This window comes from Ostrea edulis, chromosome 10 (assembly GCF_947568905.1).
Source record: "Ostrea edulis chromosome 10, xbOstEdul1.1, whole genome shotgun sequence".
NCBI lineage: Eukaryota > Metazoa > Mollusca > Bivalvia > Ostreida > Ostreidae > Ostrea > Ostrea edulis.
Window position 1 is genome coordinate 28154249 of NC_079173.1, and position 25538 is coordinate 28179786.

The following is a 25538-nucleotide window of genomic DNA, read 5'->3' on the forward strand; positions in this document are numbered from 1 at the left end:
AATTTTGCTTAGGCCAAAAATAAAAATTGATTTGTTTGATGTACTCCGACCGACCCGTCAAATTTGCTCCTTTTTTTTTTAGCAATTTTAAATTTCCTTTTTTTTTTTTTTTTTCTTTTTTTTTTTTGGTTCCCTTGAAAAATAGAAAATTCTCCTTACTTTAAAACTAAATGTTAAAAATTTTCATGACATTAAAAAACAAACGAACAAAAACACCTACCTACCGACCCACCTTGGAAAATGTGGGTTGGAGTACATCAAACAAAAATATTTTTAATGATGGCCTTAGGGACATATGCGACACTTCTGACATTTCTCTAAAAGTGAGCTTTTCTGATTAAAACCTTCCGTTTTCCATCGTTGGTGTCGTTGTCGTAAACTTTCACATTTTCATCTTCGTCTCCAGAACCACTGTGCCAATTCAACCAAACTTGGCACAAAGCATCCTTGTGTAAAGGGGGTTCAAGTTTGTTCAAATGAAGGGGAGATAATAATTGTGATGAAAGGCCATACCCGTCTACAAGGGCATATGATATTTAATGAATTTGTAGTCAAGTTTGATAATTAATGAATTTTAGTCGTTACCTTTGAAAAGTTTTTTTTTCGGAACCAAGCTGCATGTATTATGATAGTTTTCCTCAAGCTTGTTTATTGCCAAGAACTGCTGCTCATGTGAGCAATGTGGCCCATGGACCTCTTGTGTTTTGGTTGTATTTTTTTCATCTCCTAGATATGAAGAGTTCTGGTATGATTTCTGAAATTGATTTAACATTTTATTGTATATCGACCTAGGTAGTTCAGTGATTGTATCACCTAACTAATGATACAAAGGTCCTGGGTCCGATTGTTCTAAACAATTTCCTCTCCTTCTTTACTACGGTAATGTTCATCAATACAACTTACTCTAATACAATGGAGCTGATTTTACATTTTTATTTGCGACAACCAGGAACTATCAAAATATACTACCTCTAAAACAGAAATGTCAATATACCCCAAGACTTTTTATAGAAAGTAGATAGAATGCAAATGAATTATTCGTGAAACGTCACCAAAAAATATATATATATAGGGCTTACGGCGGGTGTGACCGGTCGACAGATGCTTACTCCTCCTAGGCACGTGGTCCCTCCTCTGGAGTGTCCAGGGGTCCGTGTTTGCCCATCTCTCTATTTTGCATTGCTTATAGGAGTTATGAGATTGATCACTGTTCGTTATTTTCACCTTTATAGGAGTTATGAGATTGATCACTGTTCGTTATCTTCACCTTTATAGGAGTTATGAGATTGATTATTGTTCGTTATCTTCACCTTTATAGGAGTTATGAGATTGATCACTGTTCGTTATCTTCACCTTTATAGGAGTTATGAGATTGATCACTGTTCGTTATCTTCACCTTTATAGGAGCTATGAGATTGATTATTGTTCGTTATCTTCACCTTTATAGGAGTTATGAGATTGATCACTGTTCGTTATCTTCACTTTTATAGGAGTTATGAGATTGATCACTGTTCGTTATCTTCACTTTTATAGGAGCTATGGGATTGATTACTGTTATCTTCACCTTTCGTTATCGAAAAAACCTCGGGAATGTACTTTATTGGGAAAAGAAGTATATTTGTACTTATTTCAAAATTTGATAGACGCAAAGAAGTAAGGAGAAGCATACCATGGCTTAACCTATTTACTTTGAAAAGATCTTAGAAAATAAAACTCTGACTGCTTTAAGAATAGGAATAGAGGCGTTTGAAGAAGAGCCGCCATGTTGATGATAAGCGTAACACTGCTATTGTTGTCTAGAACAGGTAATTTGAAAATCAAAAGCACGGTGAAGTTATCTATTCTATTCATTTCTAAAGCTATCTATATCCAAAAAACATTAAAAACCACAAAAACTACAAAATACACATTGAGGCCGTAATGAGCATTTCGTAAGTGGGCTGGGGAAGGGGTAGGTGGAATTCAGAATTGCGACATTAAAATATAGATGGACAAACAAAAAGCTGTACCTTTGATTGAAGTACAATAAAAGTACATGTATATTAACTTTGTCTTTTCGGAGATTTTTAATGATCCGTCGAATATATATATATATATATATATATATATATATATATATATATATATATATATATATATATCTTCAACTTGCTCTGACAAGTAATTTTTGCTTTGCAAATTTAGCCATGATTCAAAAACGTTCCAAAGCTTCACTACAGGCAAAACGTATAAAATGTTGGGTTAACTCTCCTGTAAAACCAACAACTGCATATACCTCATCAATTGTAAACAATGTGGACAACAATATATTGGGGAAACTACAAACATCAGACTTAGGACCAACAACCACCGATCAACCATCAAAACCAAACGCGTGACCGAACCCGTAGGGGAACATTTCAACAAAGAAGGTCACATTTGGCAAGACATGCAAGTGGTTGTTATTGACCATAACCCAATATGGACCGATGCAGAGAGAAAGAGCACAGAAAAATCCTGGATGCATCGTTTGAAATCATTCCGTCCAGGTGGAATGAATAATTTGAATGATTTCAGGCGCATGGATCTAGGATCCTTAGTTTAATCAGTTTCCACAGCCGAATCGCCAAAATTCACCCGATAAGATATCTTCTGTTGTATGATTAATATTACTATATCGTATTGTGTGTTTTGCTATATTTGCTTAGTTCTGATTTCATTCCTTAGATGTATCAATAAGTGTCCGTTAACTAATACATTCACTGAATGCAGTATTATGCATGTAATTATAAAGTATAAATGTTATATAAAAAAGCGTTGACCTGAATAGGATTTTATACAAACATTCTATCAATGTCGTAACAGCTTGCTCAATGTTTCAATTAGATAACTATTGATTACATTTTCCTGTATGTGTTAAGATCAGAGTTAAGTCGGCCAAAAAATTCATCATCCTATGAAGTATTTGATGTGGATAAAACCTTTTATGAAGTAATACTGGGTTCTAAATGTCTACACGTGTCAACGGTCAACATTTTGTAAAACTAATATGTCTTCTTTTCACGAAGAGTGTTGGACTCTAAAAACTGCAGCGAAATGCTAATCAAAGTTAATAGCGGAAATGGTCGACCCTTATTTTCAATTTAGTCGGGTTCGGGAAACAAGCTGCTAGGTTGACTGGTTTTAGCAAATAATTGTCTCACAGTGTATACATATGGAAGCTAAGTTTATGAATAACTATGACGGAAGTCTTAGGATAGCCCTTGGTGTGTTGTAAGAAATTCAGGTCTTAGACTTCTGTAACTGGAAAATGAAGCAGACCCTTTTCGTATTATTGTGAATACTTTCAGTGTCTTTTTAACCTTATTGTCTGCCTAATCTCGTAAATTTCCCCTTAGATGTCATGAGCTGTGTTGCGATAATTCAAAGAACTTCGGTTGGATTTCATAGGTCATCGCCCCCCGATTCGTAAGAAATTTGTATAAGTGAGATAGTGCTGAGATAGCCCTGGGTCAAAACCACAAATGTTCATTATCGGAGGATCTCGAGAAAATGACGGAGGCTATCTTGTATTTGCGAGAGTCGAACGACTGTCGTCAAAGAGTTGCCTAATCAATAACATGACTTTTTCTATCGTATTTAGATATTTACACTCTGGGCTAATTTGATGCGTCGCACGCCGAGCATTCGAACGTCGTTTGTTTGATGGTCGTACGTTGAGCATTCAATAATCGTACGTTGATAGTTCGATAGTCGTACATTAAGCGTTAAATAGTCGTACGTTAAGCGTTCGGCAGTTGAACGTTGAGTGTTTGGCAGTTGTACCGTGAGTGTTTGGCTGTTGTACGTTAAGCGTTCGCCAGTTTTACGTTGAGAGTTCTGCAGTTGTACGTTGAGTGTTTGTCAGTTGTATGTTGAGTGTTTGTCAGTTGTACGTTGAGTGTTTGGCAGTTGTATGTTGAGTGTTTGTCAGTTGTACGTTGAGTGTTTGGCAGTTGTACGTTGAGTGTTTGGCAGTTGTACGTTGAGTGTTTGGCAGTTGTACGTTGAGTGTTTGGCAGTTGTACGTTGAGTGTTTGGCAGTTGTACGTTGAGTGTTTGGCAGTTGTACCGTGAGTGTTTGGCTGTTGTACGTTAAGCGTTCGCCAGTTTTACGTTGAGAGTTCTGCAGTTGTATGTTGAGTGTTTGGCAGTTGTATGTTGAGTGTTTGGTAGTTATACGTTGAGGGTTTGGCAGTTGTACGTTGAGGTTTTGGCAGTTCTACGTTAAGTGTTTGAAAGTTATACGTTTAGTGTTCGATCAGCAGCTGTATGTTGAGAGTTCTGCAGTTGTACGTTAAGTATTCGATCGACAATTATACGTTGAGTGTTTGATATAGTCGTAAGAAAAATCTGATCATCATAGGACTTCGTACAAAAGAATTTTGTCTTACCGTAGAGATGAAGGGAATGACAGTCACCAGGATAATAGAACCTAATTAACACTGTCCATTTTCCTTATTAGAAGAAAGAAATATATTGTGGTTCAATATCGGTCGAACAAATTAATTGAATGAAAAATTTGATAAGAAATGTGTCCAAATTGTTGGATATTGTTGGTACCTCTTTCCGACGAAGAATTTTCACTTGTGAGCAGGTAGCTAGAAATATATGAGGTTGGTTGGGGTTTTTTTCCGGACAAAAGCGATTTTCTTTTTCAAAACTACTATCATTTTTATTTCAGTAAACTTATAAATTGCATGCTTCATGTAACATATCATGCCCGCTACTGATGTTCAATGAAGTAAGATGGAGAATTTCCATCTACAAGGCATCTATAAAACCTGCTCTATTTCTTAAAATCTTTTGACAGTTTTTAATTCCCTTTCGCTGTATGAAACGACAACAGATTTCTGCGTTCATGTGAGAGAAGAAAAACTTTTTGATATTTGATACACAAGTAGCATAGCTTCTAATTATTTAAAATCATATCAGTTTGACCTGGACGGAACCGGAAATGGGGGATAAAACCGTCATATTATGATATTTTCCTCCTACGTTCCAAGAACAGCAACACCGGTCATTTGTTTTGCAAAAAGGTTCTATTTTAATAGATTCTGCAAATCGGACAAAAAAACAGATAATTTCTAGATTTTTAGATTGGTAGATAATGTCCACATTTTGGGGTTGGTGGATAATTTCTAGGTTTTGTAGTTAATTTATATAGGTTTTGGGGGTTGGCGGGTAATTTTTAAGTTTTGGGGCTGGTGGGTAATTTTTTTTAATTTTTGGGGTTTGTGGGTTAATGTCATATAGGGAGACATTCCATACTGGGACTGGCTTTTTAATTTCTGGAGGGGAAATTTGAACATAGGTTAATTTTTCCTAGGCTGAAAATATAATCATAAATCTGAGCTCTTTTTTCGGGGGAATATATTTTCTATGATTTATTTTACATGGTGAAATAAAGTATTCTGAACTGTTTTCTTCACATTTTGATTTGATGTACCTGTTGAGGCAGTTTTAGGATTCTAGAGTACCATTTTCAGGTACAAGATTTCTAGCTTTTTAATATAATTAGTTTTGTTACTTGATACCAGATAATGATTTTCATAATTTTGAATGGTCCAAGATCTCCTCGGTTAATCCTCTTAACTATGAAGAAATCTTAAGGAAGTTAGCTCCTGAGCTTTTGAGCACAACTGCGCAGGATGCTAAAAATAAGTATTTACTGATATGTCCTCTCGTTAGGAATAATGTCAATTTCAATATCATGAAGATTTTCGTATATCAAGTGCAAAAAGGTCATTATTTATTTCGATTACTGGTATTATTATTTTTATCTGTAGTGGTAGAAGACATGATTATGTATCTATTAAATTATGTAATGATTGATCCGTGTTGACACCAACAGACAAATTAAGTTTAATTGAATAAATTTTAAGTGCAGAAAGGTCATGTTTAGAACAATGTAGCTCAATAACAAGCGTTGCTATCCCAGTTTTTCTTTTTAATTTCCTAATTCTCCTTCAATGTAGAAATCAAAAATATACTTCCCCCAAAAATTAACATTACTCCAAATCTCAGTTGCGAACCTCTTTAACAAAACAATCCATCACTATTTACTCGTACTGGCTAAGGAAATTCCACCCTCAAAACAGTGCAGCCACTGTAGGACTTCGAAGCTTCATCGTACACTGGTATCAATGGATGCTTCTATCAATCACGAGTATGTCAGAAATTCAACTACAATAGCAGAACAAGTTGCTGTCCTTTTAAAAAAAACAAAGGAAAAAGTGTGTTTTAAAACCGATTTTCTAAATCTTGAAGCATGCAAATCTAGACTTGAAATGATAGAAAGGCCTAATGGATATTAAATACTTGCAGCGTCAATCTCAGAATCAAGAGTCATCCTTGCACTTGATCTACATCTTAAAGTTCGAATTCAATAGGGGGACACCATCGGCTCTAGATGATAACAGTCGGTGCTTACATCGGCTCTAGATGACAACAGTCGGTGCTTACATCGGCTCTAGATGATAACAGTCGGTGCTTACAGCCTTGAGTATCGTTGTTCATTCCAAAAGCTTAGTAAAACTTCACAAATGATGTCTCTATTTTAAAAATATGAACAACAATTTATTACTACTTAAAGCTAAGGGTATAAACAGACGTTGACTGCTCCTATTCAATAATTATTGCTTGAATTGAAATGTTGGCCTATCCTCCATACCATACGGCATTGTTGTTTGTATCAGAAATCGAGACAAAAAATTGGAATTAACTAGATTTTCTTTGCCTCTAGTTGCTCACGTTGACGCAATGCATCTGACGGGAGTTGAAACTTATAATTACAGTTCCCCTTAACTCTTATGTCATTCACACCCTTCAGCGAAAAAAAATGAATCGTGATAGCATCAAAGTTTATGCAACTGTACAGCTGTTAATGAGCTGTGTACACCCTGTTTGATTGATCGCTTTATTTTTCTTTATGAAACAAATTTACTTCTTTAATTGTCAAGAGGATACTTACAATTTCTGAGGTCCATATGGTCCTTGTTTCGCTTTTGAACATATCTTTCAACATATAAATAGCATTGCTTTTTTTCTTGCACACAGAAAACATCAATAAATGTGAGATTCGGCTTTCCTCGTTTTTCTCACTCAGGAAAGCATTGTTACAAGTGGAAAATGCAACAAAAAGATCATATTCGTAATGATTAGTATAAGTGAAAATTCACTAGACAACAGTTTTATCATTAAAGCGAACGCCACATTTTCATTTATCCTTGAGGAAAATTAATAAAAGGAACCGATTTTTGCATCAAATAGATTTCATTCTTTCATTATTTTTTTTTAAATTCTGTAACAATTTTTCGTATTCATAATAACCTTTTTTTCAATCTCTTTTATTATCAGGGGTACGTAGAGAGGAAACAAATGAACAAAGGTTAGTCAGAGATCTATTACTCGGATACGACAGAAGAGTTCGACCCGTGATGCCTGACAATACGTCACTTCCGCTAAATGTGACCTTTGGATTAGCCCTCTCACAGATCATAGACGTGGTGAGTGACAACGGATATATATTTTTTTTTAGATAGTCAAACACTCTCTAACAATCTGCAACATTAAGGACTCACAAGCTATTGAAGTCTCTCAAACTCTTGTTATCTATCAAAGTGCGTCTCTGTGACAATGACAGTAGAGGGACCGCCAATATTATATGATTATATGTCGTCTAGTCCTTTCAAGCGATCTATTAATAAGCGGTTTTACCATTATAGAAATAGGTCTCTTATTATATGTATTAAATACCATTTTCAAGTACAATTTTAAAGTCTGACTCAAAGTCACAACTCCTACATATTACGAAAGTTAAATGTTATAGGTCAGATAATCACGATTTATTCCTTAAAACAATGGATGGTAAATCAAGGTGTACATCTGTATAGTGTTGTTAAAGAAAGCGTTTGTATGAGCTCTGTATCACATAATCACCTATCCGCCTGGGAATAGATTGGAAAGGCAATTTATCTTAAATCTCATATTGACAGAAAACTTTAAAAACTATCTTATATTTTACCACATTACTATTTCAGTTAAATGCTACTTTGTCCAGCTTGGATTAGAATTTATTACATCTTGCAATGTTTTCCAATTATTCAGCATCAGAAGAAAAAAATCATAGAAAAAATTATTTGTTTTTTTAAGAACACATTATTTTTCACACAGCCGCTACTTTGTCATGCGTAGATAACTTATTACGCACCAATGTTTCCCATTTATTCAGCACCAGTAAAAACAAATTCACACAAAAATGTTTGCCATGTTTTTTAAGTACGCATTATCTCATACATGTAGTTTTAGATATAAAACACAGGAAATACTATTTTCTCATTTCAATACCTGATTACTAAATCGTGTATTGTATGGTGATTATCGACATGTGAAGCGATTAGAAATCTACTCACGTAATCAGGGTTTGGGTTTTTTTTGTGTTTTTTTTTTTGTTTTTTGGCAAGGGAGGCTGTCATCATCGAAGAAGACTTTACAAATTGTTTAAAGAACTACGCACACTAACTCTCGATTCCCGCCTACATTTTCAATTCGTATATTTTAAAAAGCTTTGCAAATTTGCTAATGATATTTGTTTAAATTCAAAGTAGAATCCATTAGGAATTGATTAGTAACTTTAATACAAATATTAATTAATTAATTGCTCTTAATTTCAACTCCTTTTGATTAGAAAATATGTTCCTTAAAACCGAGCTTTAAAACGTCATATATTATAAATTCCTTATTGATATCAATAAAAATAACCATTTAATTTGTCAAATCACTTTATATTATTGAGTAAAAATGGTTAATCTTCATTTCTCACTCGTTAACCTCATTTGCAAGCAACTGATCTTAGAGTGAATATTTTCACTGTGGTTTGGTCTGTAAACATGCCCCCCCCCCCTCCTCCTCCGTGAAACAACAAAAGTTTCGGTATAAGTTTCTTAAATGACAATTCATAATACCTGCAAAAAGGGATTTGTATTTCAGGGGGGCGGGGTGGGGGTGGTTTAAAATATTTTCCGTTTTCCATTGATTCCTATAGTGAAAGACGCGATTTTAACACATTATAGTTCATCTCTCTTTGTTTTGTCAAATCAATCAAATTTGAAGAAAATTCGTATAAGTATTTATATTGACATAAGAAAAATCACTTAAACATGATAACTTTTTAAAAATTGACCAGAAGATTGGCGGCGAAACAACATTTAATTTATCGTTCGCAGTTCTTGTTGGAAGCATAAAAGAAATACTAAAAACATGTTCTTTCCCTCATATTTCAAATCATAAATTGTAAGGGGAGGGTTCGTCCTTCAAAACATAGGTTCACCATCAGTTTATGATTACATTCTTACATGCTTTACTACTTTAAAAAAAAGGGGGGGGGAATCAGTGAATTTATCTTATTTTGCATGTAAGATATAACAAAATTAATGAAGGTGGTAAGCAGGGTGGGGGCTGCTGCCCCTATACTCTTGTATGGTTTTTGTGCCTCAAAACATCTAGTTATTTGAATAAACATGGACTCTGATCCATTTCAATATAGAATATATGTATCCTTTCTGTCTTTGGCGACTGATTTAATTTAAAACAATTTCTTATTCAGAAGAATAGATTTGGTCAACAATCAATGCCTATATATAAACCTTCTCCATCTCCATTTGTCGACTGATTGCCCTGTCAATAGACCATTCCACGAACCATTCGTCAATGACAATATTCGTTATATGTACTTGTTGAATTTTCTTTTGGAGAAACACACCACAAATTGCGTCTTTGTACAGAAGCCATTCAATAAATGGTATTAGGTCTAGAGAGAAATGGCACTCGCAAACGTCCACCTTGTTTAGAAAAATAGACGTCATTAGTATCATTTGCCATCAGTCATTGTAGGAACAAATGAAAAATCTATGTCTGTTATTCGAAGGTTGATTTCATTGGTTTGTTTTTATAAATCATAAAGATTTTTTAGTCGTCGATCAAGTTATGATCATCTTATTCCTAAATACTTTGCCCAGGAGCCAGAAAACACACACACTCTCTCTACTTGTGTACGATTGGAAGAAGTGAATGTACTTTGTTATTTCTATGAAGGTTTTTTCCACAGCTGTCTTCATTTTAAAAGACAATTGAGCATGAAAAGAGGAAGTTCATACATTGTGATAAACATTTATTACATTTCAAAGTGATTAATATTATTCTATTACATGTCTGATGTCGTCGAGGTCATTAAATTGGTTATTTCAACTAGTGTTGAAGTTAAGTACGGAAACGAATTAGTGTCATGTTTTTACTTTTTATTCTTTTTATATTTTACACTTTAATCTGTAAAATTTACACTTTAATCTGTAAACTATACACTTTAATCTCTAAATTTTACACTTTAATCTGTAAAATTTACACTACTTTAAATCTGTAAATTTACACTTTAATCTGTAAATTTTACAGATTAAAGTGTAAAATAAATTTTAAAAAATAATAAAAAGTAAAAACGTGGCACTAATACGCTTCCGTAGTTAAGTTATAACAGTGAGTTAGGTTTACAGTTAGTGTTAAAGTTAAGTTAAAACAGTGAGTTGGGTTTACAGTTAGTGTTAAAGTTAAGTTAAAACAGTGAGTTAGGCTTACAGTTAGTGTTAAAGTTAAGTTAAAACAGTGAGTTAGGCTTACAGTTAGTGTTAAAGTTAAGTTAAAACAGTGAGTTGGGTTTACAGTTAGTGTTAAAGTTAAGTTAAAACAGTGAGTTAGGTTTACAGTTAGTGTTAAAGTTAAGTTAAAACAGTGAGTTAGGTTTACAGCTAGTGTTAAAGTTAAGTTAAAACATTGAGGTAGATTACAGCTAGTGTTATAGTTGAATTAAAACAGTGAGTTAGGTTTACAGCTAGTGTTAAAGTTAAGTTAAAACATTGAGGTAGATTACAGCTAGTGTTATAGTTGAATTAAAACAGTGAGTTAGGTTTACAGCTAGTGTTAAAGTTAAGTTAAAACATTGAGGTAGATTACAGGTAAGTGTCAAGGTGAAGTCAAAATCATGTCCTAGAGTTAGGGACAGGTTTAAGGTTCAAGTTAGTGTGTTAAATCATAACATTTTTCGTTACTTATATTATGGTTAGGGTCATTATCAGGGTTAATGTTAAAGGTGAAAGCTCTAACACTAACCACGATTAGAGTCAGAACTAGAATTAGTTGTTAATTCAAAGTTCAGTCATAATCCTTCTGTACATAAAAGGATTCATTGTCAAACTAACGCACTGTGGGGTGGAGTGGGGTGGGGTGGGGTGTTGTTCAACACGAGAGAAAAAACCCATCGGATGCAAAATGTTCCAATCTACTGGTTCACCAACAGATTTATGATGACAAAATACATTTTAAAAACAATAGTCGATTTGCAATCTTCACAAGTTTTTAACGTCATATTCTATGCTGTGCGTAATTAAAGATGTTTTGCGCAGTTTGTGAAATAGGAGAATATCGTATAGTGCATGAGATAATTTTCACGTTCATTTGGCATTGTTCATCTCTACACTGCACATGGACAAAAACAAACGGGAAGCATTTAAACATTCGGCAGATTCCGGTACCCTACATCTAGATGGAATCAACCTAGGTGATCTGAGTTTGACAAAATAGACTGACAACCAGGCAGACGAACTGCAATTTAACCGATGAACTGTGTTATATCCCGATTCTAGATGTTTGTAAAATGGATACTTTTGCCTCATGCATAGACTACAGCTGTACTGTAGACATTCTTTGTAGAGATGGTGGGCGTTCCTTTCTCTCACTCAGAAACCGTAGTTTCATCTCTAGAGATACTTTATTTATTTAGATGGTAGATTTGTTAACAACATTTCAAGACTCAAAGTGACATAATCACTGAAACAGAATCATGGGACTTCAGTCTCCCGAATAGATGTACCTTAATTTTTGTCACATTGAATTAAATCAGATTGGTACTTCTTGAGACACAGACTGAATTAAGTAGCTCTCACCAATCATTAGAAGTAGTACCCTGGGTCTTTTGGAGAAGCCCCCCCCCCCCCCCCCCCCCTCCCGACGCTCGTCGCCTCAGACATCGCTTGGAGCCTTCAGCTTCATCAGTACGTTTTACACTTGAGTGAATACACGTGACACTATACGTCACCGTCATACATCATTGGTTACACTAAAACTGTGTATCCCCCCCCCCCCACATAAATCTTTACATAATGCTTTTGTTTTTGTTATGAAACATTTTGTCAAGAGTGGCTACATCGTTGACAGTAAATGTAAAATGTTCAGTGAAAATCTATTATAAATTTATTTACTCTCATGCATCACAATTCACAAAACGAGAAAATGGGTTTTATTGTGTGTCAAACATTCATATGACTGAAATGCAGATTTCATGACCGATACTTTGTGAAATAAAATGAACTCCATAATCAAATGTTGTGGTGACTTTTTATGGCGTGTAAATGCAAATGTATCCCAAGTGTAAAGGCAATTGATTTCAGTCAAACGATGTACCACGACAATGTTGAATTATCCCATTAGATCTAAATTAATACGCGTCTCATAACATGAGTCAATCGACTACATGTATTCCTCAATTTCATTTATAAATATGGAGTGTTAGTGTCTGAATCAAAGGACTCCACATCCATTCCGTACAGAGATAGTCATCATACATGCACAGTGTACTAACGTTGTTTAAAATAATTTGATATGAGCATAACCTACAAGTAGGTCAGACCAAATCGCGGACTACAGACGCTTGTATTACATGCAGTAAGTAGATTTCTTTAAGCTCACAAGTGATGAAGAGCATGCACACTTTATATTCCGTATTGGGTTTTAGAATAGGGATGTATGGTCAAACCTTCAAAAAACTTTTATTGATTCTGCATCTAGGAGGTTAAGAGTGAATCTCCATCAGGCTAAAAATGTCAATCAGCGAATAAACTTTTATTTCTGTGGAACTTCCCATAGACATACTATTCGCAATGTTTACACCTGCATCGGGTTCATGAAGACATGCGTGTCTTTACAATTTGTAAAAATATCAAAAGCGGTACCATTAGAAATATGAATATATTTGCCTAAACTCTTAATTTTATACGCAAACGTTGCAGACCCTTTACGTGTGAAATGAATGTGGCTTGTCATAATGCATTTAAATACTGCATGTATGGGGATATTTTCGCCTTTGTACACGTGCAGACAGTTTCACTCCGTTCTGAATTCGCCCAGACATAGTAGTATTAAAGAGAGATATAAGAGAAAACAGTTTCGCCCACTTTTAGAATTAAAATTCGCCCAGTGATAACGAGGGCGAAATGGACGAAAATAAAAGTGGGCGAAAACTTCCCTTTATACAGTGTCCAAACTCCTTTTCGCTATCCTGCTGCATTTTCTTTTAACATAGGAAAATTCCGGACTGATGTACTTCCGGTAGATGGAAGATTATGAATAATATTATATTACATGTATATCATATTTTGAAAGTTTAGTCATTCATGTGTTTGATTACTACGCAACATATAACATTCGAAGGAAAAACAATATCATTTTATAAGTAGTAGTTCATTGTTTACGTACTTTTGCACGGTGTAAAACTTGTGTATGAAAGAAATAGATCATGAAATAGTATTAGAACCATGCATGTAAATGTGTTTGCTAGGATTAGTGAACCTAATTAGATATTGCACCTAAACCTATTTATGGCAGAAATCAATGTAACAATATACATATTCCAACTTACAAGAGACATCTACTATTGCAGAAATTTACTACAATTCCGAACTTGTCTTCTGCTCTTCTATGCTACTTTCAGACAAGAGCTAGGTTCTTATAAGCAGTGCTAAGAATGATACATGGTGCTTGCATATTATACTATGATATTTTATGATGTGCGATGATAAATTAGAAATTCAATGATTGATTGATTGTAGATTGTTTAACGTCCCTCTCGAGAATTTTTCACTCATATGGAGACGTCACCTTTGCTGGTGAAGGGCTGTAAAATTTAGGCCTATGCTCGGTGCATCCATTTTGAATTTCTTTTGTATTTTCTATTTAGGATGAAAAGAACCAAATTCTAACAACTAACTGCTGGTTAAATCAGGTACGTAGATTTCTGGACTGAACTTCTTTAGATTAGGTAATTCATATTGATAGCAAAAAACCCAACAAAAATACCAATCGTAAGCTTTTACTGCATAAAAAAGTAACAAAGAGTAATTAATGTTATTGTGTTGCTGATTTGATACCGAAAACTAGGATTATATGTGATGGATTTTTTTTATGTTGTTTTCAATAATCTGATTTATCAGTCACACCACAACGAATGGGATAAAGGTGGTGTCCAACGGATCTAAACGCTGGCTCAATGCAAGTGGGTGGTTATTGTACCCAACGCAATGAAGTTGCGAAGGGTATAATGTTTCAGTTCAGTCTGTCAGTCCGTCGATCCTTTTTTGTTAGTGCAACTCCTCTGACACCGCTCAACAGAATTTCGTGAAACTTTGTAGTTAATAAGGACACACTGTGTAGATGAGTATATTCTCAGGAAATTCTGATTCAATAATTTTTCTGGGAGTTGTGCCCCTTTTGAACTTAGACTTTCGAGCATTACCATTTCTTATGTGAGGCATTGTCAAACAATGTTGAAGCGTGGGGTATGTGAACTTGCTCATCTCTTCTTTCTTCCATGTGTTGATGAAAGCCATTCCCGCCGTTGCTCGAGGCTCTCGCGATCAGTATTTGAAAGGTATACTTTGGAATCAGTTAAATTCGCAGGGCTCAATTTTCGTGTATTGTTTAGGTGCCATTTCATGGGTATGGTTTCTGTATATTCAAACATTAACTACTTTGTGTATTTCATTGTGGTTTGAAATTCTTGGGATAAGGGTATCCATGAAATTCGTGAAAATTGATTCATTGATTGTATATTGTTTAACGTCTCTCTTGAGAATCTTTCACTCATATGGAGATGTCACCATTGCCAGTGAATGGCTACAAAATATTGGTCTATGCTCAGCGCTTACGGCCTTTGAGCAGAAAGGGATCTTTATCGTGCTACACTTGCTGTGACACGGGGCCTCGGATTTTGCGGTCTCGTCCGAAGGACCGCCCCATTAAGTCGTCTCTTCCGTCAAATAAGGGTTACTGAGGACTTATTCTAAGCCGGATCCCTCAGGAAATCTAATGATTCCACAGTGATAACATTTAACGGCTTTACCGGACAAGCACCTGTCATTTTTAAAACGGATTTCGCCGACAGAGTAACGGATAGAGAAAGCACGAGAAACTGACATGCAATCGATATCCAAAGCAGCTCCGGTTTACCGATGTCGTGTTCAATAACTGTTCGACTGTGACTAGTGTGTAACCGGCCTCAAAGACAGCAAGCCGGATAAATACAGAGGAAGAGGCGCATGGGTTACATAGAAAACGCACGCTTCAGGAATAAAACGCATGCATCACGAACAAACAAAACGCATGCATCACGAACAAAACGCATGGCAACACATACCTATCGTACACTAAGTAGACGCCTTAGTCTGGTGACATCGATTCCGAGCTTTGAACATGCTTTGGTCTTCGCCGGACAAGAAACGTACACAACGTACACTGCATACATGTACGCTGTATGAAAAAAAAACTCGAACGTTTGTTATCCGTTAACGTGTTCCGGTGAGGTATTTAAGGAATTAATTTATTATTTTTTCGTTGGATGGAGGTATACCACGAAAAAAAAAGAAGACGGAAAACTGCATCATTGCGCGTAGTGCATGATGCAACAGTTTTCCGTCTTTTTTTTTTTCGTGGTATACCTCCATGCAAAAAAATAATGAATTTATTCCTTATCATTTAATGTTTTAAAACATTGAGTTGATATGATAAAACATATGATTTGAGTTGAATTAAAGAGTTATTCTTGGACTACATTCTACATTGTATGTCATTTCGAGATGGGCGTAGTAATTTGTGAATACACTACTTAAAAAAACCCAACTAAATCCGTTAGGCCTAATGGCGACTTCCACGAACTGTTGTTTACTGTTGAGCAAACGTTGAGCAAACGGATTTCATGTGGACTGAAGAATGCAGTTTTGAAAGGATGAGTTAGAAATAAGTCCTGTTGAGAGAAATTTGCTGGAATTTTGTTGAGTGGAACTGGAATTAAGTCCAAAGTTCGATGTAGGTACTAACGGAAAGCGTGGGACACGTGCATAATTATGATGTGGGATGCTAAATAGGGTTCTCTTGAGGGTTGTCACGGCTTCCAGATGGACAAGTGAGTGTTACAGAGGGTTTTTCGAGTTTTATCGGTGAATTTCTAAGGCGTCTCAGCTGTTGTAATGTCGTACGGAAGCCTCGTTTCGGTGCCCACTCATAAACATATGCCGGAGTTCAAAACCATAGTCGTTAAGGGCTACGATATTGCAGTATCTCTGAGGCAGTGTGCAGTGTATCTGGTATTTGGATCATGACATGAAGGAAGTTGTCGCAAGGTGCAAACTGGACTATTGTCATCCCCGGTTGAACACATTTAACTCTCAGCCCGGAATTGCAGAAGCAGACGTGTGTTGCTATATGGGGGGGGGGGTTACCTCAAATAGCCATGTTTATTTCATTTTGCATAATTAATTATTATTTGATATTTGTTTGTTTTTGTTTAATAAATTGATACAGATCGATAGAATTGTTAAGTTTTTCTTTTCAGGATTCTCTAATCTATATATAAATAAATCCAGAGCAATCCCCAACATTCCAATAGAAAACAGTTCAGGCAATTTATTTATTTTTTCCGTTGGATACGATATTCCAATAATTTTTCAACCAATGAAAAAGCGTTTAACATGTAAAATTAAATGATAACTGGGTTTTGATATAAGCTGAAGTTATTTAAGGGTGGGGATGGGGTTAAAAATCAACAAAAAATAATAAACAAAATCCGAGGAAGGGCCAATGTTTATGGCTTTTTCCAGGACACTTGTCGTGTTATGATAATGTTTCATTACAAATTACACATTATATCTCATATTTTTATAACATGGTTCGGTAATAGTATACAATGTTTTCAAATACTTTAACGTTCCGATTTGTCAATAAATCAATGATTTGTTTTCAAATAGCATTAACTATTAATATTTCTCTGCACTAGAATGGTTGTTTAACACACACATTCTCATACACTCTGATTTCTATAACACACACATTCTCACACGCTCTGATTTCTTTAACACACACATTCTCACACACTGATTTCTATAACACACACATTCTCACACGCTCTGATTTCTATAACACACACATTCTCACACACTCTGATTTCTATAACACACACATTCTCACACACTCTGATTTCTCTGTATAACACACACATTCTCACACACTCTGATTTCTATAACACACACATTCTCACACGCTCTGATTTTTCTAGATGTGGACGGATTATGGACTGCGATGGAATCCGAAGGATTATGGTGGTATTAAGGTGGTTCGCCTCCCATATGACCAAATCTGGAGGCCAGATATATTTTTATACAATAAGTAAGAACTATAGGAATTGTTATAGCATTATTGTGTATTTTTAGAACCCTTTCTACTGTTTTAAGGAGGAATAACACCAGATTAATCTTATATGGATGGAAAATGGAGGATATGTACGATATTTTGAAACTGAAAACTTTCAAATTTACCTTATTTGACTAAACCAAAAATAAGCACACAAAAACCCCACAGTTTTAGTAGAAAGTAATTTTAGGAGAAAAAATTAAACCTTTGATTATTAGTCTGCCATTATGACGAAGTATTGTTCTTCCCTAACATTTTTGCTGAATTAGACGTAGTATATTTCTCAAAAATTATATCACAATTATGATTTAAGATAATAAATTAAATTTCATTGTTTTACAGTGCAGACGTATCAACCTATTTTTCATCTATAAGTTCCAACGTCATTGTGACGTCACAGGGCAACGTAACCTGGCTGTCTATGGTGATATTTAAAAGTTCCTGTTCTATAAATGTGCGATATTTCCCATTTGACGAACAAAATTGCTCTATGACGTTTGCTTCTTGGACATACGACGGGTACCAAATTAATCTGGTTCTCAATACTCATGAAGGGGACATATCAAACTACATTTCTAACAGCGAATGGCATCTCCACAAGCTTTACGTGCAGAGGAACGTGGTGTTCTACTCCTGTTGCGCTGAACCGTATCCTGATATTACATTCTATATTCATATTCAACGTCGGCCTCTTTTCTACATTTTCAATATGGTTATGCCGTGCGTCATGATAACTTTGGTAGCTCTCCTTGGTTTCTACATACCCTCCGATTCAGGTATAGTTATTGCTAGTGTTTACAGGGTTCTAATGGCTTCTATGAATAATGACAATAGAGTTTTTGAGGTAACCCTCCTTTATTGATATCGTATGGAAGAATTTTCATTCTATACAACTTGCGATTTGTTTTCACAAAATATTCAATGAGGAAAATATCTATCAACTTTATTTACAATGTATATCAATTTTCTAAGGAAACCAAACGATTTGCGCTTCTGGCGTCCTGAAACTACTGTAAATGGGGAAATGATTGCAGTGATTTTATTTTCACTATGTTCGCGATCGGGGATTTCTCCGCGAAATTAAAACAACCGCAATCATTTTGCAAGTGTGACACAATACGTTTTGAACAGTTACCAGTAATTAAATAAAATTTGAATTCCTCGAAAATAAAACCACCGCAATTAAACCAATATGAAACAACTTTTAGCACCGCGATATTAAAACCACTTACACTATATCCTTCTCAGTGTTTGATTTTTCCAGAGAACTACGACTCTGCAACGCTCTTGGGGGAAACTTGAGGAATTCGGGTAGCGTAGAGGTTAACGCATTCGTTTCACACAAGCTTCCTCCGGGTGCTTCAATTTCCTCCCTCGTCAATGTCCCCTTCCCGCCAATATCCGAGTCAACGAGAAGCATTTATAGATAAATGATAAACTTCATTCATGATCGTCGTAAAATGAATAAACTTATATGTTAAAACAATATCTATATATACTCTGAAATATGTTATATCTCATTTTTCCCTAGAGAGCAACAATTCTGCAGCTATGAAATGAAATAAATAGAATATAAAAAAAAAAAAAACCATTTCGAGGAATCGCTTGCATAAAATGTGGGAGAGGGTCATATTAAAGAAACAGTAGATTCACAATAAGCACTTCCGTTGAATCATAAATATAACATCAAAAGCTTCTACGTAACAGGGACCGTAATTGTAAGTTGCACATTTCTCTATATGCATATTGGCTAATATTAATAAATAACCAGTAATGGATTTCGTAATGGAAAGAATTAAAGTATACTTTATCAAGAGATAACCAACGTTTTCTCAAGTATTGCTAATTATTGCAAAGAATGATCCGCCATAAGCATATCCGGATGGAATGAAGGGGAAAATTTAATAGAGAGAGAGAGAGAGAGAGAGAGAGAGAGAGAGAGAGAGAGAGAGAGAGAGAGAAAGAGATGTTTTTAATGGAGGTTATCTGGCAATGATTGGGGGAAATCCCACTACATAACCAGTTTTCCGGGAAATCCCACTACATAGCCACTTTTTCGGGGGGGGGGGTACTATATAGCCAGTACTCGGGGGAAAATATCATATCACCAGTTTTCTGGGGGGGGGGGGGGGCACTACTATATATACCGCCATTTTTCCGGGGGGGGGGGGGGGGGGGACGATGGCTTTGAGGAAAGGCTACTAGGCCTATACAACACCAGCGCAAAGAATTGAAATCGATCAGATAAAAACATAGGACCAGGGTGTAACAAGGATCTCTCAGTAGCTTAGAAATGAAGTTAGCTCATTTTGTACTAACAAATCTACTGCAACACGATTAGCTATGTCTGATAGTGAATTATGAGAGTGAGTACACCCCAGTCAGCAGTCTTCAGCGATCACAACTTCCGCTGAGCTCCCCTCTTTTGGTTTGTCTTATCCAGCCATCTTTAGAACACCATGACAAAACTTTTTCTTAGTAAAATGTGTAGTAATCCTAAACTAGAATCGGCATACGTTCAGCATGATCTAGGTCACCGCGTCGTCATGATGTACAACGACTAGTTGGTATCGCATCTTAACAGTCAGTTCGTCTCAAATACATTATATCAGCAGTTAAAAACCATTTCAAGAACTTCACTGGGTTACGAAGTAGAGAGGTACGTAACCATTTCTACCGAGAATTCGTTCTTGTATCAGAGGATGTGATCACGTGATCATCCCACTTCATTGTAAAATGAAAATTTCAGAATGGTGAGGAAATTTTTAACTATTGCAAACATGATGACTCAGAATAGGCTAAACTTGCAATCGATACTTCAGTGGTAATGCGTCTTTACCCCAAACAATCTAGTCTTTATCTGCATTTCGCAATACGTAAAACAATTTACGGAAACATTGCAAGGAAAACAAACAAACAGAACGAGTAAACAAGGTGCTATCATTTAAACGTACAGACGCTGGTGATAAAACTAAGTGAGCTGTATAGGCAACAGAAACAAGAACCAGCGAGTTGATTTAGATCCTAATGGAGTAGATAAAAAATAATAAAACGTGAGCCCAGAGCTCAATTTACGGGGAGATTCGACAGAATTCACTTTGTCATAACATCGCTAACTTAATGTAAGTTTTATCAGATATAACCAAAGATGAAACCTATTAGAATAAAACGGCTAATTTTGTGCAAACATGAAACGTCTCCTGTCAAAATTATTTGTCTGTCTGTCAATTCGTACGTAGATATTGTGTGGAAGGATTAATTACCTATATTTTTGCTAATACCATAATGCAATTTTCATCTTAAAACTATATTTTACGTGCGATAAAGCTTTATTTGATTACAAATGTCTGTATCGAAGTACTCGAACGTATTTCTCGGCGTTGTACGTAACAAGTCCATATTATTCTCATAATCATTTCAAGAATCAAGACAGATTCTTATTCATTTGCCAGAACACCATTCAATTGCCAGCCGGAAATCAACCTATTTTAAACTGCAAGATGCGCAAACTATCATCCGAAACTTCGACGATGAAGTGCTTAAAAATAGTTTACATTCGCTGTAGGAAAACAGGTTAAAATAAAGTGTTGTTTAATTGTAGTTCAGCAGCCCCTTTAATGTATATATATATATATATATATATATATATATATATATAAGCACTAAGTTCCAACAACACTCGATACGTAAAAGTATCGGATCCACAACATGGATACAAGGTCAAATACAAAAAATTATACAAAGCATTAAAATGACCAACGACATGAACAACCAGATTGTCAAATTTTCGGGACGACCCGTCCCTTCCTCAGGAAAAACGAAAAGAATTACATAATGTGGCCAATATCAGCAGAGAATAATAACAAAAACTACATATAAATACATCTAGCACTCAACTACATTAATCTACAAACGTATTTACAACGCAGACTACATGATTTTTGGTTTTTAGGCCTGCCAATCAATGTTAAAAGCGGAGCGAATTAGGACATGCCTTATTCGTCCAAAAGGTTTTGGAGAAGCTCTTTGGACGAATAAGGCATGTCCTAATTCGCTCACCTTTTAACATTGATTGGCAAACCTAAAAACCAAAAAAACATGTAGTCTGCGTTGTAAATACGTTTGTAGATTAATGTAGTTGAGTGCTAGATGTATTTATATGTAGTTTTTGTTATTATTCTCTGTTGATATTGGCCACATTATGTAATTCTTTTTGTTTGTCCTGAGGAAGGGAAGGGTCGTCCTGAAAATTTGACAATCTGGTTCGTGTCGTTGGTCATTTTATGTGTATGTGTATATATTTATAGGTTATAGACTTTGTATGGGGAAAATATGACGACGGAGTTTTTTGGCGCGTAGATGGACCGAGCTTGCGAGGTCCGTTCGCGACAAAAAACGAGGTCGTCATATTTCCCATACAAAGTCTATAACCTTTTTATCATATACTTTCAATTTCATTTAGAAACTAACAATAATTTTATTTCTAACAATAACTTTATCGGTTTAACTGAGTAAAAGATGAAAAATTTGAAATTTAACGGCGTAGAAATTTGATTGTGACGTAATGTTTGCGGGCCGGAATGTTTCTGGGCATATATCGTGTGATATATGCCCGCAAACTTTTAAAGAAAAAAGAAGAGATGAAATTGAAAGTATATAATAAATATATATATTCATTTTTGTAAAGCTTCTGAAGATGTAATGAAAGCGCTAAAGCTTTACGGAGGATTTCTGTGTTTTCTTTTCATATTTTATATATATATATATATATATATATATATATATATATATATATATATATATATATTAAAGGGGCTGCTGAACTACGACTATGCAACAAATTATATCAATCACTGCCTATTTGATACTGGTTTCATATTCCGAGTCTTAATCATAGTAAATAGACCCGGAAGAGTTTATTAGTCACGTTAACTTCTCGATAGAATTGTTTATCACAGACAGTGTAACACGTTATCTGATAAATCTAGCAAGTCCAAATTGACAAATCTGCACTCGCCCTTCCTTTACCTCTGGAAAATCAAAGATGGTGTGATTTCTATCAACATCAGATGAATCTCCCCTGACAAATTAGTATGTAAAAGTATATCTAAGTGAAAAATTAGAGGTATAGGTGCGGTATTAAACAGAATTTTGATAAACTATGAAAAACTATACAATTTGACAATTTTTACAAATCATTGTATTCTCCGAGTCGGATAGTGGCCGGTTATTGAAGGAGTACTTGTCTACTCAATGTAAGGAGAAAACGAAGATTTTCTAATGCATATTTATGAAAGAATGACGTTTACGGTGGTTGTGAAAAATATTTTTAGAAACACCATGTGAGATGTGTATGTCTTTTATAGTATGCAGTCGTACTGAATGGTGATTTCATGTCAAACATGAAATTTAACACCTCCCCCCCCCCCCCCCTCGCCATTATTAAAAGTGGTTCTCTTTAACCTTTGTCTGCCTGACTGACTTTTATCGCTGAATATGTCCTGTCCACAGCCTGCAGGCCGTCCAACGTCACGTGATCGTGAGTATTTCGAAAGGGGGCGTTCACTATCCGACTCGGAGAATACATAATTACATGTAGATAGGAAATTATAAAATATTCTGTTGGGATATCACTTCTCCGGAATTACTTTCCTGCAAGAATATGTAAGGAGAAAAAGTAAAAAAAAAAAAAAAAAAAAAAAAAAATGTAAAAGGTCCTTTGATTTTTTTCTCCAATTTCTATTAACTGTAGACACTAGTTTTCCATGATGATATTTCAAAGTCATATGTCTCATCTGTCAGAAAATATATACTGATGACCAGATATGATCTGCAGTCCGCAGTATTAAAGAAATTTAAAGGATTGCTAGTTGGTATTTGGTAGAAATTTTAGAGCGTGTTGCAATACACATGTGTATATAAGAAACCACTGATAACCGTGGCGGAGATTACATGTAAATTATGATCACCTGTGAAGAAACAGAACGATAGACACTTAATTACACCTGTATTTTGGTGTTTAGCTATAATCATGAATTACGGGTACATGTTCCTTTTTGATGTTTTCTTTTAAAGACACAAGCTAAGAAACGCACACAGACTCATCATTTTAGTTTGTTTACAAAGAGACAATTTTATATATTACATATATGTAGAACGTCGAGAGCCCGTGGAACCAATTGTAAATTATCCGATTTTTAAAGATCCTCCCTGTATCAAAAGTGCCTCGGTAATACCTATATGCTTTTACGACGCTGACTTCCGCTGGTGAACTTCCGGTGACGAAGGACATTTATCAGCGGACGTGGAAAAACTGTTACCATAAACACAACGCTAAAAGAGAATTTATGTACTTTGAATTTTTAGCTCGCATTTAGACCTTTCAGTTTTGCGGTATTGAAGTGATTTGTAACACCAACTGTTTAGCCTTTAACATGTTTTTAGGATATGTTTTTAGTAAAACTCACATTTAGGCCTTTCAGTTTTGCGATATTCATATGATTTGCAACACCAACTGTTTTGTGTCTATAAAAATACTTAAATATGTTTTCAGGGGAGAAGGTGACAATGGGAATCACCACTCTTCTCTCTATGACGGTGTTTATGATGCTGGTTGCAGAAAACATGCCCCCCACCTCCAACGTCCTACCTCTCATTGGTAACTACACGTAATGATCTTTATCAGTCATATGTAACGCTGTACGCATCCCGCTTTTCGATTCAATTTGATTTTGCTATTATTCATAGCCGCGGTCCATGTCCTCATGTATAATCAAAATTGTTAATTTCTTAAACAAAGGAAGATTTTCTCACGAAGGTCCAAAATTTGGGGCACTCCACCTACAGCTGGCGACGTCTCGATAGGGGTGGGGTGTGTGAATGGAACGTAAATGAACATATTAGCAGTACAATGTCGCTAATTTAGCTTCGCTGTGATTGCGTAATATTGCTTATGTATGTTCAAAAAGGCATTGTTTTATTGAGAATTAGATTGATAATATGAAATGCTGACGAAGTGTATTTCATTTTCAAACAAGCAAAGTAAAGTTGAACGAAGATTAATATGAAAACACTCACGCTTTCGTCAGCCATTTTGAAATTACTTTAAGCAATATGTTTTATTATTACAAAATGTGCATTTAAAGAAAATGATTCAAATGAATCAAAATTCAAAACTCTTTCTGAAAGAGCCTTATACGAAATATATGCTACAATCACTAGAAAGTATCACTCATACCACTTTGTGTTAAATGCTACAATCACAATGTTGTTTTTGTTTTATTTGAACGGATCTCACCCCAAATCATGGCCTGTAATACATTTAGGTATATACTACGGTATTACCATCATCATCGTTTCCTTGGCAACTGGTATGACGGTCTTCACTCTTAACATCCACCACAAAGGGCACAGGGGCGAACCGATACATCCGCTCCTCAAGAAAATTTTCTTTGGCGTGTTTGCCAAGATGATGTGCGTGCACAACGAAAGCTACGGTCACAGATCCAAAGTCATGGTGAGTTTTTAATTATTTTTTTTATATGTACATGCACTTGTGCTGTTACGGAAGTGTGCGATGTTGTAGATTTTTCACATCCTTTCAAAATATTATCTGTATTCAAAAATTTTCTTTGCATTTGTGTTTATTTAAATTTAATGTGTTCATAATCACTTGTCACTAATACATCTGATAAATCACCTAATTTAAAGGACTACATATTGATGCATGCCTCCTTAAGCGGAACGTGCTCTTGTTAACGCCATTGATTTCCACATACACTCTGTATAATACCTTTCAGTTGTAACCTGCAATTTGATTGGCTAATAATGGCATTCACCAACGCAATATTGTAATAATAACTTACGATTCAATTTCAGTTGTAACCTGCAATTTGATTGGCTGATAATGGCATTCACCAGTGCAATATCGTGTAATAACTTACGATTCAATTTCC

General features: G+C 35.3%; 1 protein-coding gene across 2 annotated transcripts in view; it reads left to right on the plus strand.

The window, feature by feature from the left end:
• LOC125665689 (neuronal acetylcholine receptor subunit alpha-10-like) overlaps positions 1 to 25538 on the plus strand; it is a 38388-nt gene that overhangs the window by 7283 nt on the left and 5567 nt on the right. For both annotated transcript variants that reach the window (XM_048898453.2, XM_048898455.2), the window contains exons 2-7: positions 7378 to 7526; positions 14081 to 14125; positions 17450 to 17559; positions 17926 to 18359; positions 24137 to 24241; positions 24909 to 25099. In XM_048898453.2, the coding sequence (XP_048754410.1) occupies positions 7378 to 7526; positions 14081 to 14125; positions 17450 to 17559; positions 17926 to 18359; positions 24137 to 24241; positions 24909 to 25099 (1034 nt within the window). The remainder of the gene's footprint in view (positions 1 to 7377; positions 7527 to 14080; positions 14126 to 17449; positions 17560 to 17925; positions 18360 to 24136; positions 24242 to 24908; positions 25100 to 25538) is intronic.